Source organism: Pelophylax lessonae, assembly GCF_965119305.1.
Source record: "Pelophylax lessonae genome assembly, chromosome: 8".
NCBI lineage: Eukaryota > Metazoa > Chordata > Amphibia > Anura > Ranidae > Pelophylax > Pelophylax lessonae.
The window spans coordinates 120,368,364-120,389,670 of NC_138775.1; the positions used below are offsets into that span (position 1 = coordinate 120,368,364).

Below are 21,307 nucleotides of genomic sequence, written 5' to 3' on the forward strand. Positions count from 1 at the left end.
AGTCATTTCCTGCAGAAGCTGTCTCTGAGTGATGATGTAGAGGCATTCCTTGCTACGTTTGAGAGGACGGCAGAGAGAGAAGGGTGGCCCCAGGACCAGTGGGCCGGTCTCATTGCTCCTTTCCTCACCGGAGATCCTCAAAAGGCCTACTTTGATCTACCACCTGAAGAAGCGAAAATCTATGAACGATTAAAGGCAGATATTTTGGCTCGTCTGGGGGTAACTACGGCTGTTCGGGCCCAACGAGTGCACCAGTGGAAATATTGTCCAGACCGGCCACCAAGGTCCCAAATGCATGACCTGGTGCAACTGGTAAAAAAATGGCTGCAGCCCGAGGTGTTGTCTGGCCTCCAAATTGTGGAACGAGTTGTGTTGGACCGATACCTGAGGTCCCTGCCAGACGACCTTCAACGATGGGTCAGCCATGGAGACCCCACAACAGTGAACCACCTTGTTGAGATGGTGGAACGATATACGGTATTGGAGGATCTTCTTGGCCCTACCAAGCGCCAAGGCCCCAGCACGTCTCGGCCGGTTCGGCCAACTGCAGCCGCTCGGATGGAAATCCCACGGAACCCTGGAGCACCAATTCCACAAGGCCAGGAGTCACTCCTTGTGCCTTCTCAGAGGCCTGTTCCTGCTCGGAAAGTGGGGGATATACAATGTTGGCGGTGTCATTCCTGGGGCCATACCCGGCCACACTGCCCACTGCAAGAAGAGCCCATGGAATGCGGGGTCCTCCAAAAGGGGTCTTTTTATGCCCATAAAGTATGCACAACACATCTGGATCTTGGTGAGGGGAAGTTCGAGTGTGAAGTTCGAGTAAACCACCTTCCTGCCAGGGCTTTGTTGGACTCAGGAAGCATGGTGACCCTGGTTCATCCTAGAGTTATTGGGCCCAGTAAGCAAAACTTTACGGGTCGTGTGCATTCACGGAGACACTAGAGAGTACCCTCTCATCTTGGTGTCCATCTCCACGGCATGTGGCACTGGTACTCAAGAGGTGGGGGTGGTGGAAAACTTAGTGCATGATGTGATCATAGGACGAGACTGTCCGTTGTTTGCAAAACTGTGGGAACAAGGACAACCACATGAATGGCCCAGAGACTGGGGAGAAACGTCCTCTGTTCCTGCTGTTGAGGAAAGTAATCCTGAACTGCCAAATTTTGTGAAGGTTGAGCTGGATAAAAGTAATGTTGAAACTGTTGAGGATGCCAAAATACATGGTCCACAGACCAACCTTAATACTGAGGGGGGGGAACCTTCTCCTCTTCAGGTGATGCTGGGGGAAGAGGAGGAGGAAGTGGCCTCTACCCCTGCTCTACCAGATTTGGGTGTTACCCAGGGGGCATTTGGTACTGCTCAGATGCAGGACCCCACTTTGGCCCGGGCACGGGAACAGGTTGTGGTAGTAAATGGAGTTCCACAAGAGCCAGGGGCAAATGAGCGATGACCACACTTTGCAGTATGCAATGAATTGCTTTATCGGGTTAACCAAATAAGAGGAGATGTGGTAGACCAATTATTGGTACCCCAACAATATAGACGGAAGGTTCTTGACCTGGCCCATAACGATGTTTTAGGGGGACACCTAGGAGTGGAGAAGACAGAAGCACGAATCACCGACCGGTTTTACTGGCCAGGTCTGAAAGCGGAGGTAAAGAAATACTGTGCCTCCTGTCCCACCTGTCAGTTAACCGCTCCGGTGACTCACTTCCGTAGCCCTTTGGTCCCTCTGCCTATAATTGAGGTCCCATTTGAAAGGATAGCGATGGATATAGTGGGTCCATTGGTAAAGTCTGCTCGAGGTCACTCCTATATACTGGTGATCCTTGACTATGCCACCAGATATCCAGAGGCGCTACCCCTGCGGAATACCTCCTCTAAGACTATTGCTCGGGAGTTATTCCAATTGTTCACACGAACTGGATTTCCTAAGGAAATCCTCACGGACCAGGGCACTCCGTTTATGTCGAGGGTTATGGCCGATGTGTGCAAGCTGTTTCGGATTAAACAGCTGGGCACATCAGTATACCATCCCCAAACAGACGGCTTGGTAGAGCGCTTTAATAAGACTCTGAAGTCAATGCTCAAGAGAGTGGTACAAAGAGATGGGAAAGACTGGGACTGCCTGTTACCAGCTCTCCTATTTGCTATTCGGGAAGTGCCTCAGGCCTCCACGGGGTTTTCACCCTTTGAGTTGGTGTATGGGCGGAGACCTCGTGGATTGCTTGATTTTGTTAAAGAGGAATGGGAAAGTGAACCTATTCAGCATAAGAGTGTTCTTGAATATGTCTCCCAAATGCAGGAAAGGATCATGAGTGTGATGCCCCTGGTCAAGGAACATTTGCAAACAGCCCAGGAGGCTCAATGGAGGGTATATAATAGGGCCGCTAAAATAAGGCACTTCCAAGTGGGGGATCGAGTGGCGATACTGATTCCCACTGTGGAAAGTAAGTTCTTGGCCAGATGGCAAGGTCCCTTTGAAATTGTGGAAAAAATAGGGGAGGTAAATTATAGAGTCCACCAACCAGGCAAGAGGAAGCCGTATCAAATATATCACGTAAACTTGTTAAAGCCCTGGATGGACAGGGAACCGGTGACCTCCCTGGCTGGTGTAAGACTTGAACCTCAGGTTGGTGTGGAGAGTGTCCAAGTAGCAAATACACTGTCTAAAATCCAAAGTCAGCAAGCAAAGGAGTTCTTGCAGAGAAATAAAGAAAAATTTTCAGACTTGCCAGGTCTTACTACGGTTATCGAGCATGATGTTATCACGGAACCAGGGGTCAAAGTTTGTGTCCGGCCGTACCGTATCCCGGAAGCTCAGAGAAAGGCCATTTCAGAGGAAGTAAAGAAGATGTTAGACCTGGATGTTATTGAAGAATCGCAGAGTGAGTGGTCAAGCCCAATTGTGTTGGTACCAAAGCCCAATGGGACTCTGCGGTTCTGCAATGATTTCCGTAAACTTAATGAAGTTTCAAAGTTTGATGCCTACCCTATGCCCCGGGTGGATGAGCTTATCGAGAGACTAGGCCCAGCCAGGTATATCACCACCTTAGACCTTACTAAGGGGTATTGGCAAATCCCCCTGACTAAGGCTGCCAGAGAGAAAACTGCTTTTTCTACCCCAGAGGGGAGTTTTCAGTACAAAAGAATGCCTTTTGGACTACAAACTGCTCCAGCCACCTTCCAGCGAGCAATGGATAGGGTTTTACGACCTCATCGAGAGTATGCCTCCGTATATTTGGATGACATAGTCATTTTTAGCATAGACTGGGAATCACACTTGCCTAAAGTCCAGGCAGTGCTGGACTCCCTTTCGAAGGAGGGGTTCACAGTGAATCCAGAAAAATGTGCGTTGGGAATGGAGGAGGTGAAATACCTGGGGTATATCGTAGGTAGAGGGCTGGTAAAACCTCAGGTCAACAAGGTAGAGGCGATACAGAACTGGCCCCGCCCCCTAACAAAGAAGCAGGTACGTGCATTCCTGGGCATAGTGGGATACTACAGGAGGTTTGTACCCAACTTTGCCACATTGGCGGCTCCACTGACCGATCTGACTAAGGGTCGGAAGTCGGTCATGATTGAGTGGAATGCAGACGCTGAAAGGGCTTTTTTGGAGCTTAAGTCAGCACTGTGCCAACACCCTGTCCTGATAACGCCAAACTTTTCAAGAGAATTCATTGTCCAGACTGACGCTTCAGATACAGGGTTAGGAGCAGTCCTGTCACAGGTTGTTCAGGGTGAGGAGCACCCGGTAGTCTTCCTCAGTAGGAAGCTGACACCAGCGGAGAAAAACTATGCGATAGTTGAGCGAGAGTGTTTGGCCATTAAGTGGGCCTTAGAATCCCTCAGGTATTATCTCTTGGGGAGGAAATTTAGGCTGATTTCGGACCATGCTCCTTTAACATGGATGAGACAAAGTAAAGGGACTAATGCCAGGATTACCCGTTGGTTCCTGGCACTCCAGGAATTTAAATTTGTAGTGGAGCACAGGCCCGGGAGACAGCATCAAAATGCAGATGCCCTCTCTCGAGCCCATTGTCTTAGCTCCACTGTTGCCTCCACCTCCTTGGCGTTGGGGCAGAGGGGGGGGATATGTACAGGTCGTAGAGGGTGGGTCCTTGAAGGACGCTATATTTCCCCTCTGTTTGGGCTCTGGGCCCTTTAAGGGAGCAAAAGGGGTTAACTCATTGATCAGAGGAAGTGGGTTTAAGAAGGACAGGAAGTTGTAGATTGGGTGTGGTGGAGCATAGAGGAGACTGTGGATGGTGAATGTGGACTTTTGTACAGCCGAGAAGGTGCATGTCAGTGTGCTGACTGGGAGCCTATTGCCAGGGGAAGCTACCCTCTTCAAAAGTTGGGACTGTTTGACTGCAAAAGCAGCTCTGAACTCTTCAAGTCGGTGAGACTGTCTTTTCCTTGTTGTGTTTCTTTTGCTGCTATGAAGCCTGTTTAAGTTAATAAACATTTCTTTGGTTGCAACGCCTGTGTCCTGCGATCCAGCTGATTCCTCCAAACATTACAGTATGTATGTATATATATATATATATATATATATATATATATATATATATACAGTATACACACACACACCCTTTTTCCCAGGACTTGACCCCTGGCCTAGGCTAATTACCAGACAAGAAAGAACAAGTGTGTTGTATGAGGTATTTACTGGCAGAAATATATATATTTTTTTTTTACCATCCAAAGTTAAAACAACAGGGGCAGAACATTTAATAGATGGAAAGATGAAAAAATGACTGAAGGTCCACTTTAACCTCCCTGGCGGTATTCCCGAATGTGGCTCGGGGTCAACTTTCAGTACCAAAAGCGGTAACCCCAAGCCACACTCGGGATTACCCCAGAATGATACTCACCTTCCCTGCGATCCCCCGCCGTCCTCCCCGGCGTCCTCACACTCTCTCCCCGCTCTGTGCATGGCCGATTGCCGGCACTTGCCTTCTGGTTCCCTTCCCTGCCAGTGTTGCGATGCAGGGGGGTGGAACCGGTGGCAAATCCAAAAGTGTAAATACACAAATGACATGATACAAAGCTGTGATCCTAACGGATTACACTGTATCATGCCATTGCAGCACAGGATTGCAACTGGTGACTTTTCCAGTGCCCTGCCTGTGCTTTTCCAGTGCTTTGTGCCTGGAAAATGGAGAACGACCATGGCGTCCAAAAAGCGTTTTTTTTTTTTGCAAAAGCCATTTTAGACTAACTGGAAAACAGCGACAGCGAAACTGAGTTACTTGAAGAACTAGAAAAATAGCGATTTGTGAGAAAAGCTATGTGCCAGAAAAAGACATCAGAATCCTCGCTGTCGTCACTTTCCGTACCTGATGATGAATTTTCCCACGAATCGCTATCGCTCAGTTTTTCAAGTAACTCAGTTTCGCTGTCGCTGTTTTCCAGTTTGTCTAAAAGCGCTTTTGTGCAAAAAGAACACTTTTTGGATGCCATGGTCTTTCTCAATTTCCCAGGCACAAAGAACTGGAAAGCACAGGCAGGGCACTGGAAAAGTCACCAGGTGAAATCCTGTGGTGAAATGGCATGATACAGTGTAATCCGTTAGGATCACAACTTTGTATCATGTCATTTAGTGTATTTACAGTACATTTTTTAAATTGCCGTCGGTTCCACCCCCCCTGCGTCGCAGGGAAGGGAACCGGAAAAAAGGTGTCTGCAGCGGCCGAGCACACAGCGGGAAGACAGCAGGGGAGGACAGCAGGGGAGGACGGCGGGGCAGGAACGCAGGGGAAGGTGAGTTTTACAATGTAAAACAGATTTCCATGCAAAACATTGTACCGCTTTTAGCACAGAAATCTGTACATAATCAGACCGCCAGGGAGGTTAATTTATGCTGCTAGAGCTGACATGCACTAAGCACATGGCCTTGCCATCGCAAATGGAATTATTTTTCTGTAGCCATAGAAATTAGGTCAACAAAATTAGATCATTTTTAGGTGAAATAATTTTTACTTTGTTAGCCAGTTATAACATCAGCCAAACTCTAAGAGAATGTTTCCAAAAATGAGTAACATGTTGCTTGGCTAAGGAAGTGAATTTGATATTTAGTCTGTTACTTGGACTCCTATAGTTACTATTCGAAAGGGTTAAGCAAAATCCCCCCAGATGGTGTAAGCCTGCGTACTGCGTAGTCACTGCCAACAAGTCATGCACTCTCGCTATTGTTATGGCATGCAGTTTTCTTCCAGGCTCTGCACTAAGAAGGCCCCACCCCACCCCCCCCCCCCCCCCCAAATCATTTTTAGAAGCAGAGCAGAATCTTTCGAGCTGAACTTCAGAAGGAACAAACATGCAGACAATACGTGTGTGCTGCACTGTGCTCCTAGTCCTGCCTTACATACAGACTGCACCTCCTGAACAGCAAGAAACAGTGCATGACTATGATGTCGACGATATCTTTGAAGGATTGCTCTTTAAACAACACTTTGAGCAGTACTCAAAGGATGCAGCAGCAAATGAGGTAACTGCATGTATTCATTTTGTATCTTAAGTGCAAGACTTCAGGCTTTCATAGGGAAGCAAAGAATGCTGGAATCTGTCTGTTATTATCAGATGTCCCCTCTCATTTAAACAATAAATACCTATTTTTTATTTGCTGTGCTTGCATTGTTTCTGGTCTGAAGAAAATAGTTCAGTTACCTGTTGTCATTAGAGTATATATAGCAGGGTTTTTTCTTTAACTCAGGGTTCCTCCAGAGGTTGTAAGGGGTTCCTTGAGCAAAAGTGATTTCTGCCTCTCAGATGAGTAACAACAGATACCAATGATCCTTTTAGCTATATGTTAGGAGGGATTCTTCCCAATGAACACAAGTGTAGGGAGCATTCTTCCCTCTGACCATCACACTAATGTACAGTGAACTGTAAATATAAAACTTATTAGTAGGGGTTCCCTGAAGCAAAAAAGTTTATTTCAAGGGTTCCTTAATGTTGAAAAGGTTGAGAAAGGCTGATCTTTTGGATACATGCAGTTCATCAGGCAATAATAACATCTGCCAAGAATACTGCACATCTGTTTGATTAAAGCTTACCTTTGATTTGGTTGTCTATTACTTATTATCATACAATGTAATCTTACAGGAAATTATAACTAATGATGCATAGGGACTTTTGGAGTAAATATAATTCATTGTATTTTTCCAGCCAAAATTAAATGTTTGTGTTTACATATACACAGAAACAAATTTATGAAACCCAGAGGAAAAGAGGAGCTGTTTCTTATTACTATTTTCCCTTCAAAGATGATATTTGATAGACTGTCTACAAAACTGATGTACCTAAGGACAGTCAGGATAAAAATGTTTATATCCGGAAAAAAATAAGTCTTACTGTAGCGGCAAATGAGGTGAATGGGACCCAAATGGACTCCTTGGACTCAAGCTATACAGGAAAACAAGCTTTTATTCATTTGCTAGCGAAAGTTGTCTCAGCCCGGCTAATGCCTGCTTGCTAAGACCACAAAATAGGAGTGTACATCACTTATATATCCATAGTTACATCACAAGTGCATATACAAAAAAAAAAAACCTTTCTTTCAGCTTAACAAGACATACTTTCAGCTTTAACAAGGCATACTTCTCTTTCTGCATCTCTTTTCCTGTAAATTGCTATTTTAGACCTGTGGTTTTGTCTCACATGTCTGTATGCATTACTAAAAGAGGAAGTTAGAGGGGACGAGAGTGAGGGGGCCAAAAGTGCACAGCACAGGTGGCTGGCTGGCTTCTGTAGTTCTACAAAGGTTATCAGAACAACCATCCGCCATGTTAGAAGGCTTTCCAGCTGATGCCACATTCCCCCCTTTGATACTGTCAGAGCGAAAGTTTTAAGCGGGGACATAGTATCATATAGCATCATTGAGGAGCACTAAATTCAGAGGGTAAAACCCTGGGGTGCGGGAAGGAGTTATGGTAGTTCTAGTTCATCCCGGGGAGCTAAAGGTTGATACTTTCACATGGCCATTGGTCTCCCATGTTAGTTTCCCCACACACATAGCAATTTGATAAATTTAAGTTATCAGCTACTTTCTCTGCCAACTCTATGAACAAATTCTCTGTGCTAGGGGGCATCTCTATGCCTGTGCCAAGCTCTTCATAGAGGGAATAGAATACTTTGTGAGTGGCACTCTTGGTAGTTTCTGTTTCCATGGATATATGTACAATTGTCCCAGGGTCTGATCCCTTCCCATATATGTTGACTCCAAAGTTATTACCCCATTGTGTTAAGAATTTTGCGGGGTTGTACATGGTGAAATTTACATAGGTGCAACTCCCTACTGAACAGGTAGACAGACCAGGCAAGGACTGCAAGATAGCGTCCGAGGTCTTCTTTCCCCATGTTCCCCAACCAACACACCCCCACTGGGGGCAATAGTTCCAGTCCTTGTTATTGCAACTTGCTCCCAACTGCCCTGAACAGATATGTCTGTCATTCACCAGGTACTCTTTTTCCCATTTTTAATCCCCCGCAACCTCCCCGGGGGAAGCTATAGAGGTTAATGGCAAAACACACATCAAAAACCAAGCTCGCTGTTGTATTGGGATTAGTTATCAGGGTACGGTTTAACAGCTTGCCTGTGGAGCCAAAGCTCCGAACGGCTAACCACGTGTTGGAGGGTGCAAAAGTGGGGTCATAACAGGTTAATTGGTCCCCTGCAGTACACATTGAATAGGTGGTTTCACTATGCATGCAGGTGCCAGTTACTACGCCTTCACATTTGTAATATGAATGCCACAACAACATTTTGGTGGTTATGGCACCTACCTTAGTAGTTTTGATACATGGGTCACATGATGTGCCCTTCCCCCCAATGGGCCTGGCCAGTATTATCACTATGGTTACCAGAAAGCTAATTAAGGCATTTCTAAAAAACATCTTTTCAGTGTATGTTCCCAGCTTCCGCTGTGCGTTGACCAGTCAGCTTCCGGGTGTGACTGGAGCAGAGCTGTAGATCTCAGATGTCCAATTCTTCTGCCGTGCGTTGACCCAACAGCTTTCAGGTATGTGTTGGGAGCAGGGCTGTAGTCCAACTATCTTCCGCCGTGCGTTGAGCTGACAGCTTCCATGTGTTCTTCCCTCTGATTTCTCTGGTCAGTCTTAGCCTTAAAGGGTCTTGAGGGTCTACTGTGCTCAGCCAGGAGTCTGTATGGTCAGCAGCTCGCTTTACCCTGGAGTGGTGTATCCAGGTGGTCACCTCTGCCACCCTAATGGCTGTGGGGGTTGAAAGTAGGACAGTATAAGGACCTCTCCATTTTTGCCCTAGGGTCGTTGTGTTCCACTCTTTCACCCACACTGCATCTCTTGGCCTAAAGTGGTAGACAGGGTTTGTCAGACTTATGGGGAGTTTCTCTTGGACCCATTTCCCTATGTCCTGCATATTCTCCACAGTTCACGGTTCACCACCCCCCTATCTGGTGTAGGTCTCCCTTGATGTCTTTTATGATGGGTGGCGGCCTACCATATAGTACTTCAAAAGGGGACAGTTTTGTCCTCTTTGTTGGAGTACTCCGAATCCTCAGCAGAGCAATGGGCAGCATCAAAGTCCACTTCATTTGGGTCTCCTGACAGAGTTTGGCCAGTTGCAACTTTTATGGTGTGACTCATCCGTTCCACTTTTCCAGAGCTCTGAGGTCTATATGCGGTGTGCAGTTTCCAAGTGATCTTGAGTGCTGTTGCTAATTCCTGGAGGCACTTGTGAACAAAGGCTGGGCTGTTGTCTGGATGCGGGGATTTCATATCTGGGGATGATTTCATGGAGCAGGCATTTGACTACTTCTTTCTTAGTCTCAGTTCCTGTGGGCCAGGCCTCTACCCAGCCCGAATAGGTGCAGATGGCCACCAGCAAATGCTTGTATCCTCCTGAGGAGGGTGGCATCACAGTGAAGTCAACTAGCAATTCTTCCATCGGTGAGACTCCTACAGCTTGTATTCAAGGAATTTATGCAGGCCCTTGTCTGGGGTTGTTTCGGGCGCATTCTATGCATCTGCTGGCTGCAGCCTTGGTCAGTGTAGGTAGCTGCGTAACATAGAAATGTCTTTCTAGGGCCTTTTACATGGCGGTCTTGCCTATGTGTGTTCCCCTGTGGAATTCTTTCACTAACTCAGTTGCCACTGCAGCTGGGATGACAATTCTTCCATCCTGCAACTGGTACCACTTGTCTTCCCTGTGCTTTGCAGGTTCAGTCTCTATTCACTCTTGTTCTGCCTTTGTGTAGATTGGATCCCATTCAGAGAGTGGTACTGGGAACAAGGGGGCCATTATCTGTCGTGATGGCTGCTGGAATGCGGCATCCCTTGCCGCTTGGTCCGCAGTCCTGTTGCCCCTAGCTATCTGGGAGTCTCCCTTTTGATGGCCTCTACAGTGGATCACTGCAACTTCAGAGGGGGCCCATACTGCTTCCAAGAGCTCCAGTATTTCTGTCCCATACTTAATGCTCTTCCCTCCAGATGTAATGAGCCCTCTTTCCTTATACAGGGCCCCATGAGCATGGAGAGTCAGGAAGGCATATTTAGAATCCACATAAACATTTAGTCTCAGTTGTAATGCCCTGGTTAGTGCAATTAATTCCGCTTTCTGTGCAGAGGTTCCCTGTGGTAAGGCTCCTGCCTCTATCACTGTCTCCTGTGTAACCACTGCAAAGCCGGCATAACGGACCCCATCTTTTACAAAACTGCCGCCATCAGTGAAGTATTCAACATCTGGCTTTTCCAAGGGGCTGTCTTTCAGGTCGGGCCGGCTTGCATAAACTTCATCCATGACCTGAAGGCAGTCATGTGCCAGAGGTTCTGGTGAGGTAGGAAGCAGAGTGGCTGGGTTTAGAGTATTAGCAGTCTCTAAATGGAGTTGAGATTTTTACACAGCATGGCCTGGTATTTATCCATTCGGCTGTTAGTGAGCCAATGATTTCCTTTGTAATCCATTAGTGCCTGTACCTGGTGTGGGACTCAGACATAGGTTTCCTGACCTAGTGATAACTTGTCAGCTTCTGTCATCAAGAGCGCTGTGGCTGCGATGGCTCGCAAGCAAGGTGGCCAACCCTGTGCTACAGTATCCAGTAGTTTTAAGAGTTACGTCACGGGGGGTTGCCATGATCCCAGGTACTGTGTCAGGACTCCCACTGCTATTGTTCTTCCTATACAAACGGCTCTCTCCCCCCTTTGTGGATTCACAGAGGGGCCGAGCCTTGGTGGCAAAGTCTGGTATCCAAATCCAACAGAATCCTGCTGCTCCCAGGTATATTACAGTCTCTTGGCACATTGAGCTTTTTCTTCTGGATACTTAGCCTTCTCCTTATGGTAGCTGTAAGGGTTAACGTAATCTTCCTGTCTTCAACTTCCTTTTTTTTTCATGTCTCTAGCAGACTGACTGACAGTTTCAGATTGTTATCAGTCTCTCATGTCTAATGCAGTATATACAACATGCAGCCGAAAAAGTCTCACTGCATCTCTCATAAAATTTTTCCGGGCTCCCACTGGTCTGCTAGAAGGTCCCTGAAATTTTGCTAAGGTTGGTAGGTTTTTTATGTGGCTTTCTCCAATTCAGTAGGTCCATTGTGGTAAAAAGGGGATGTTGTCTAGAGTTCAGTTGCTGGCACTGGGATCCTTTTGGGGTGGAAATGGACTCTTGATCTGTGCGCCCAGTGATTTGCTGCTACTCTCTCATTTAAATCTAAATGTATCCTATTTATACTAACAGTGTCACCCCTGGAGAACATATGGTAGTATATGCACTGAGGTTAGGTATTGACGAGGTCTGGTCACCTTCCTGTGCGGCATGATGACATAAATTGGATTCCCCCAGTTTGCAGGGTGGGACATCGGGGTTTATTTTCTGATTCTACCTGCGTTTATTTTCTGCTTCTACCTGCGTGACATGTCCTTCTGTGTATGGGGAAGGCTGTTCTTTAGCCTCAAGATGGACATATATAAATGTTGCTGGCTGTACCTGTTATACCTGTTTTACACTGTTCCTCACTTGCTATTTTCTTTTTTTTTTTTTTTTTTGTATCCAGTTTGGGTCATCCTAAATTACCCTTTTTTCACCAGTCTATGTATAGGATTTAGTCAAGTTTTTTGTCAGTGATAACAGTCGGTCAACAGTCTCTGGGTCTGGTGCTCTTTGCAAGGGCCAGTCTTTTGTCACAGTGTTTATAGTTTTTTTAGGACTTAGTGTTAGTTTACAACCTTTACAGAATCCCTTCCTGAAATGTTTGATCATACACTCTAAGGGGGATAGGATTGACTGGTTCCCACCCATTTTGTAGCCCTAGAGAGACGTCAAAACAGATACAGAGGGTAGGGTACGGTTTTGAGAATCTGGTAAGGGGTCCAAGACTCTCGACACACAAAGGTAATTCACAACAACCACTTCCCCTTATCAACGACTCAATGCGGTCGCCCGATTGAGAACTGCGTCTACACAGGGTCCACTGTGGCTTCGTTGCCTGGCAACGTCTCATACACACCATTCACACTGTTCTTTGCCACCATAACTAACTGGCTGAGGTCGGCCCAGGATGCTCGATCATCCTTTTTCTTGGGGTTTCCTTGGGAGGTGATCAGGCTCCCCTTCCCTCGAATACCGTCAATAGGTCCTGACTGACTGTTATCCCAAACCAAAAGGCAAAAATCTCACCTGGTCCTGAAGTGGAGCTCCAACAGTTTGGTTGGTTCTTGAGCCCGGATTCAAGACGTCATCGGAGCGGTTCCAGAGCAGGCCACCAAGATACAGCATAGTCTCCCAGACAATTCGTCCAGTGGCGCCTGAGACGTAGGCTTGATCCACAGAGCCGGCTCCGAAACCGATCCCCAATGAGCCACGGTGGAACAGCCACCAGTCTCAAAAATTCCAACTGGGTTTCCCGGCGAATGCACCACGGAAATGTAGCGGCAAATGAGGTGAACGGGACCCAAATGGACTCCTTGGACTCAAGCTATACAGGAAAACAAGCTTTTATTCATTCACTAGCGAAAGTTGTCTCAGCCCGTCTAATGCCTGCTTGCTAAGACCACAAAATAGGAGTATACATCACTTATATATCCATAGTTACATCACAAGTGCATATACAAAAAGATAAACCTTTCTTTCAGCTTAACAAGACATACTTTCAGCTTTAACAAGGCATACTTCTCTTTCTGCATCTCTTTTCCTGTAAATTGCTATTTTAGACCTGTGGTTTTGTCTCACATGTCTGTATGCATTACTAAAAGAGGAAGTTAGAGGGGACGAGAGTGAGGGGGCCAAAAGTGCACAGCACCGGTGGCTGGCTGGCTTCTGTAGTTCTACAAAGGTTATCAGAACAACCATCCGCCATGTTAGAAGGCTTTCCAGCTGATGCCACATTACGAAACTAATGTCTTGGGCCTCTGGAAAGGAAATGCTTCAATTTCAAGAATTTCTCTGGGTGAAGTAGTTAAACACAATATACACAGGGTTAAAACTTCAAGAACCCAGAATATTGAAGTTAACTCCTTGAGTCGCTACACTGAGACAATTCTCTAAGTTGATATGCTGTCATTTAGTCTTTAGATACTTCTACATCTCACACCTAAATAGCACTTTTTTGTGACAACGATGGTATTTAATATACTGTTGTTTTAAATCTGTATCTATGTCCTTTTTTACGCCAACAGGCCACATGATCATAGTGTTATACAACATTTTACAGATGCTTGAGTCACTCACTTATGAGATAGGACTTGAACTGTTATGAATGCAGAGAATTTGAGAAGTTATGTAAAATACAATTGATGTCCATGAATTAAAAAACTAAAATAAAACAAGATTTAATATATGCCCCAATATAATCAACAGTACGCAACTTTTCCACCTCCTGCAAATCTTTATTGGTCTATTAACTAAAGTAGCTTCACTGTCCAACAGCAAGAGATGGGAGGGAGATTGACTGGAGCTTCACAAACTGAATTTTTAGTCCAGTTTTGGTGCTCCTGTGATGCTTAACCACTTGCCGCCCGCCCACCGACGGTGGGACGGTGCGGCCATTGTTCTGGGCGGATGTCCTATGACGTCCGCCCATTCAGGCAGGGCAGGCGCGAGAGAGTGTGCGCGCCGCCCCGAAACTGTTGGTGGCGGCGTGTCCCCGGGACACGGCCCGTCACCGGCAGGGGGGAAACAGCCAATGGGCATGGCTGTTTCCCACGTGATCGGCTGTGTTTCAATCACACAGCCGATCACAATGGGAAAGCCCGGAAGAAGACAGAGCATGCGCGATCGGGAGAGCGCAGCGCGGTCATGTCTGTGGCTCTGTGTTCCCTAGGAACACAGCTAGTCACCGGCAGTAGGAAAAAGTCACTGACAGTGGCTGTTTACTATGTGATCGGCTGTGAATCCATTCACAGCCGATCACAAAATGTAAACACAGAGCAGTAACTCACTGTTACTAGCTCTTCTCCCCTCACACCGTTTCCAGCGTGAGGAGAGCAGAGCCAGAAACAGTGAGTTACTGCTCTGTACACCTGTAAAAGTAAAATCACACCAATAAAGGTCCCCACACAGTCCTCAGCCCCCCCCCAATTGCACCTGTCACCCAACAGTCACCTCATCAGTGCCCAGAAATTGCCACCCTTAAGGCTATGTTCATATGCGAGTGTAGCGATTGGGGGCAGAATCACCGCGATTCTGCCCGCGATCCGGAAATCATTGCAAATCGCGGGACGCCTGTGCGTTGCCCGTGATTTGCAGTAGCACCCCAAACGCTGTGCGATGTTGCCGCGATTTCCGCCTGCCGAATCGCGGTAACATCGCGCAAACGACGCATGATGCCCAAAAAAGGTACAAGAGGTTCTTTGGGGCGTCATGCGTTGTTTGCGCGATGTTACTGTGATTCGGCAGGCGGAAATCGCGGCAACATCTTTCCACAGATTCCAAAAACTTGTGGAAAAAAATGACATGTTCAAAAGACTCATTATGCCTCAAAAATTATACATTGTGGTGTTTTCTTTCCAAAATGGGGTCATTTTATGGGGGTTTCCATTGTCCTGGTGCTCCAGGGCCTTCAAAAGTGCGATATGTTGTCAGGAAATTATATGTGTAATTTATGCTCCTAGAATGCCGGACGGTGCTACTTGGATGTTAGGCCTCTCTATGTGGCTAGGCTGTGAAAAAGTTTCACACATGTGGTATCGCCATACTCAGGAGGAGTAGTAGAATGTGTTTTGGGGTGTAGTTGCAAGTATACATATGCTGTGTGAGAGAAATAACCTGTTAATATGTCAATTTGTAAAAAAAATAAAATAAATCTTCATTTTGCAAAGAATTGTGGGAAAAAATAACAACTTCAAAAAACTCACCATGCCCCTTATTAAATACCTTGGAATGTCTACTTTCCAAAAAGGGGTCATTTGGGGGGTAATTGTACTTTCCTGACTTTTTAGTGTCTCAAGAAATGAGATAGGCCTTCAGTACATTAGGTGTGATCAAGTGTGATAAATTTTTAATGATTAGCACCATAACTTGTGGACTCTATAACTTTCACAAAAACCAAATAATATAAACTTATTTGGGTTATTTTTACTAAAGATAAGTAGCAGTATAAATTTTGGCCAAAATTTGTGAAGAAAAATGACTAATTTGCAAAATTTTATGACAGAAACAAAGAAAAATGCGTTTTTTCACAATATTTTCAGTCTTTTTTATTTATAGCACAAAAAATAAAAAACCCAGCAGCGATTAAATACCATCAAAAGAAAGCTCTATTTGTGTGAAAAAAAGGACACAAATTTTTTATGGGTACAGTGTTGCATGACTGAGTAATTGTCATTCAAAGTGTGAGAGCGCTGAAAGCTGAAAATCGGTCTGGGTAGGAAGTGGGTGAAAGTGCACTGTAGGCAAGTGGTTAATAAGATTTTTCAAAGGTGTGTGCAGGCACATTTCATTTTTGTATTCTTAATAAAGTGACCTTGTTATTCAAAGTAGTTCACATATAAATGAGCAGTTTTGATTGCAGATGTGCCTAAAGGAAACGGTAAGATTTGCACCTCACTGCACTTTCTTTAACCACTTACCCACTGGGTACTTAAATCCCCTTCCTAACCAGACCAATTTTCAGCTTTCAGTGCTCTCACATTTTGAATGACAATTACTCAGTTATGCAACACTGTCCCCATATGAAATTTTCATCCTTTTTTTTACACAAACAGAGCTTTCTTTTGGTGGTATTTAATCATAATTGGGTTTTTTATTTTTTGAAAATAAAAAATGAAATAAATGAAAATTTTGTAATAAAATGCATTTTTCTTTGTTTTGGTTTTAAATTTTGCAAATTTAGTCATTTTTCTTCATAAATTTTGACTAAAATGTATACTGATGCATATCTTTAGTAAAAATAACCCAAATAAGTATACATTTTTTTTGGTCTTTGTGAAGGTTATAGAGTCTACAAGCTAAGGTGCCAATCATTGAAAATTAATCACACCTAAAGTACTGAAGGCCCATCTCATTTCTTGAGACCCTAACAATTCAGGACAGTACAAATACCCCCCAAATGACCCCTTTTTGGAAAGTAGACATTCCAAGGTATTTAGTAAGAGGCATGGTGAGTTTTTTGAAGTTGTAATTTTTTCCCACAATTCTTTGCAAAATGAAGATTTTTTTTATTATTTTTCACAAAATGGTCAAATTACAAAGTTATTTCTTACACACTGTACAGGCATACTTGCAACTGCACCCCAAAATACATTCTGCTACTCCTCCTGAGTATGGCGATAGCACATGTGTGACACTTTTCCCTAGCCTGACCACATACAGAGGCCCAACATCCAAGGAGCACCGTCAGGCGTTCTAGAAGCAAAAATTGCACATATAATTTTCTGACGACCTATCACACTTTTGAAAGTCCTGGATCACCAGGACAATGGAATTACCCACAAAATGACCCCATTTTGGAAAGAAAACACCCCAGCACATGATCTAGGAGGCATAATGAGTCTTTTGAACATGTCATTTTTTTCCACAAGTTTTTGGAAAATGTGGAAAGAAAACCAAAACGCATTTTTTTTTACACAAAGATGTCCATTTATTAGACATTTCTAACACATAGCATGTACATAGCAAAAATGACACCCCAAAATAGATTGTGCCACTCCTCCTGAGTATGGCGATACCACATATGTGACACTTTTCCACAGCCTGGCCACATACAGAGGCCCAACATGCAGGGAGCACCGTCATTTCCTAACTTCCCATTACAATTTTGTGAGACACTGTAGGGCACTGATAAGCATTGTAGTGGCACTGATGTGGCATGGATGTGGCCCGGATGAGCACTGACGTGGCATGGATGTGGCACTGATGTGCACTGACGTGGAATGGATGTGGCACTGATGAGCACTGACGTGGCATGGATGTGGCACTGATGAGCACTGACATGGCATGGATGTGGCACGGATGAGCACTGACGTGACATGGATGTGGCACGGATGAGCACTGACGTGGCATGGATGTGGCACGGATGAGCACTGATGTGGCATTGATGTGGCACGGATGAGCACTGATGTGGCATGGATGAGCACTGATGTGGCATTGATGTGGCATGGATGAGCACTGAAGTGGCATGGGTGTGGCACGGATGAGCACTGCTGTGGCATGGATGAGCACTGACGTGGCATTGATGTGGCACGGATGTGGCACTGATGTGGCATGGAGTAGCACTGACGTGGCATTGATGTGGTATGGATGAGCACTGATGTGGCATGGATGAGCACTGACATGGCATGGATGTGGCACGGATGAGCACTGACGTGGCACGGATGAGCACTGACGTGGCATGGATGTGGCACAGATGAGCACTGACGTGGCTTTGATGTGGCACGGATGTGCACTGATGTGGCATGGATGAGGACTGACATGGCATGGATGATCACTGACATGGCATGGATGAGCACTGACGTGGCATTGATGTGGCACGGATGACCACTGATGCGGCACGGATGACCACTGACATGGCACGGATGACCACTGACGTGGCATGGATGTGGCACGAATGTGGGATGGATAAGCATGGATGTGGCATGGATGAGCACTGAGGTGGCATGAGCGGGCACAGATGTGGGATGGATGAGCATGGATGTGGCATGGATGAGCACTGAGACAGCATATGCAGGCACAGATGAGGCACGGATGAGGCATGGATGAGCACAGATGAGGCATGGAGGAGCACCGATGAGGCATGGATGAGCATGGATGTGGCGCGGATGAGCATGGATGTGGCATGGATGAGCACTGAGGTGGCATGGGTGGGCATGGATGTGGCATTGATGAGCACTGAGGTGGCAGGGGTGGGCACGGATGGGACATGGATGAGGCACGGATAATGCATGGATGAGGCACGGATGATGCATGGATGGGGCACGGCTGTGGCACGAATGAGGCACTGATGGGTCACTAATTGGGCAAAGTTGAGGCAGAGGAGGTGTGCAGCTGCAGTTTCTCTCCTCTCCTCGCACGCTTTACCGATTGCTGTGTACAGCGTCCGAGGAGAGGAGAGAAATGAACCGGACATGTGCCGGTTTGTTGTGATGGAGCTATCACGTGGTAAAGGACCGCTCTCATTGGCCCTTTACCACGATCCCTGATGCGTCTAGTCCCCGGGACCCGGCGAGCACGGACACTCCCAGGGGGCGCGCGGGAGCGCGATTCTGGGAGGACGTTCAGGAATGGCCTCTCAGAACTAGACGACCGCACTGAGGCCGTATTTTTACAGTCTACGGTCGGGAAGCAGTTAAAGAAGAGAGAGAGAGGGGGGAGAGGGGGACACCAACTGTGGGAGAGTCTGTACACTTCAATTTCAGAAGTATACATACTCCTGCTGCATTGACTAGATTGATTAGGAGTAAATGTTTAAACCAAATTTCCGGGAGTATATTGAGATGTAAAAGTTAAGTGGTGGGGTTGTCTCTTAAAGACTTGGTCATCAGTTTTATTATGTCTTCCCAATAGGGTTGTAATTAGAGGCGTAGCTTGAAGCGTGTGGGCCCTGATGCAAAAGTTGACGTGGGACCCCCCTACTACCACCAGCCACTTCCATTACACGCGAAGATACTCCCACTGTACCAAGATACTCCATGTGGCTAAAGAGTTATTTCAGACCTTTATTTACATATTGAGAGGGTAATTCAAAAGAAATGGGGACGTATGTCAAAATGTGGAAAGTTTCTCCAAAATACCCTGGAGCAGGGGAAGGCAACCTTTGAGAGGCAGAGATCTACCTGAACAACATGATCACTTACTGTTCTGCCACTACGTACTGCACGTACTGCTTACTGACTGTCCCGCCACTACATACTGCTCAATGACTGCCCCGCCACTACGTACTAATTTTTAAAGAAATTTAAATAGCAAGGCCTAACTAAATAGTAGGGAAAACTTTATTAAAATATAATAAAACAAATGTCACTGTAAAAATATAAACTTACAGTACCTTAATAGCGGACAGTGTCAGTCAATAGAGCAGTATGTAATGGTAGGGTGGTCATTGAGCAGTATGTAGGAGCAGGGCAGTCAGTGAGCTGTACGTAGGAGCAGGACAGTCAGTGAGCAGTATGTAGTGTCAGAGAGCAGTATGTAATGGTGGGGTGATCAGTGAGCAGTGTGTAGGAGCAAGGCAGTCAGTGAGCAGTATTTAATGGTAGGGTGGTCATTGAGCAGTATATAGGAGCAGGGCAGTTAGTAAGCTGTATGTAGTGTCAGTGAACAGTATGTAATGGTGGGGTGGTCATTTAGCAGAATGTAAAAGCAGGGCAGTCAGTGATTAGTATGTAGGAGCAGGGCAGTCATTTAGCAGTATGTAATGGTGGGGTGGTCAGTAAGCAGTATGTAGGAGCAGGACAGTCAGCAGTATGTAGGAGCAGGGCAGTCATTGAGCAGTATGTAATGGTGGGGTTAAAAAACATTAAAAAACAATCTTAAAGCAGCGCTAACAGGCATAAAATGAATGGTAAAAAGTAAAGTGGACCAGTGCATATATATAATCAATAATAAAACTGGCAATAAAGTGCATTCATAAATATTCATAGTGCAAACAATGCAAATGGTGCAAAAAATATTAAGAATGTTGAATAAGGTGCAGTCAAAAGTAAATAGTTCACTTAGGTAGAGCTAAAGTGCTGAGAAAGGTGCTTGAAGTATTCCACATAGGTGCCAAAGTGCTCTCTAGGAAGAAACCCTTATGGGTATGCACTCACCAGACCTAGAATATAAACAAGCCTCGCAGTGCAGCAATATTCACTGGATGGATGGATCTTGTACAGCCTCCAAATACCTCTGTTCCAGTCTCCTCTACGCTTTCTCCTTAATCAGATGTTCATAAAAGGGAAGGAGCCATACATAGTGAAGCCTGTAGGGTGTTTTATTTGAATAAAATGTATTAAAACTACTCACAAAAGTACAATTTGCAGCGTTAGTGTGCAGTAAAATCACAAAGAATCATTCCACTTCCGCGTACGCTGCCGGCGTGCGTTCCACGGTGGTTTCAGGAAGTGACGTTGTGTGATGATCCTCTGCCCGGAAGTACGTTGACGCGTTTCGTCCGCCTACTATGGGCGTTATCAAAGACATCACGTCCGTTTGGGCAGAACTTATTTGTACTAAACTGACTCGTCATATAGCCAATCAAAGGGAGAGGGGTGGACACCAATTTATTGTTATAACTTCCTGCTATTAACGTTAGGCTCTAGGTGTCCCCACAGCAAAACAGGAAATTGTATTTGCAACAGACTTCCGTGATTTGAATCAAACGGGACAAAACATTAATATATAAATAGCAAGAAATAAATTTGGAACTAATTAAATAAATATAACCACCACCTTATTTTATGATGTTAAAATATTAAAACCATTTAAAACATTAAAATTACAAAGATATGTATGGCAATATTTAATAGATAGATGGCCCACAAAAATATTAATAAATATAAAGATAAAAAAAAGATAAAAAATAATAAAAAATAAAAATTAATAAAAAAAATTAAAATAAAAAGAATAAATAATAAATAATAAAATAAGAAATAAAAATAAAAAATAATAAAATTAAAAATAAAAAATAAAAAAAATATAAAAATATAAAATAAAATATAAAATAAAATACAAAATTAAATATAACAATAAAATTTAAATTTAAAATAAAATTCATAGCCAGAGCTATATAATTCTAAATATTAGATTATCAGTGTAGATTACCAATTAGATAGGAAACAATTCAGATCTAAATCGATATTAAGCCCCCGAGGCTGGAGGGTCCCTAGGCGGTGTATCCACTGTGTT

At 45.0% G+C, this 21,307-nt stretch overlaps 1 protein-coding gene across 1 annotated transcript in view; it reads left to right on the forward strand.

The window, feature by feature from the left end:
* Positions 1-6,282: 6,282 nt before the first annotated feature.
* Positions 6,283-21,307, forward strand: part of OGN (osteoglycin) — a 404,438-nt gene continuing 389,413 nt past the window's right edge. Inside the window, exon 1 of the mRNA XM_082266480.1 lies at positions 6,283-6,496. Within this exon, the coding sequence (XP_082122606.1) occupies positions 6,326-6,496 (171 nt within the window). The 5' untranslated portion in view covers positions 6,283-6,325. The remainder of the gene's footprint in view (positions 6,497-21,307) is intronic.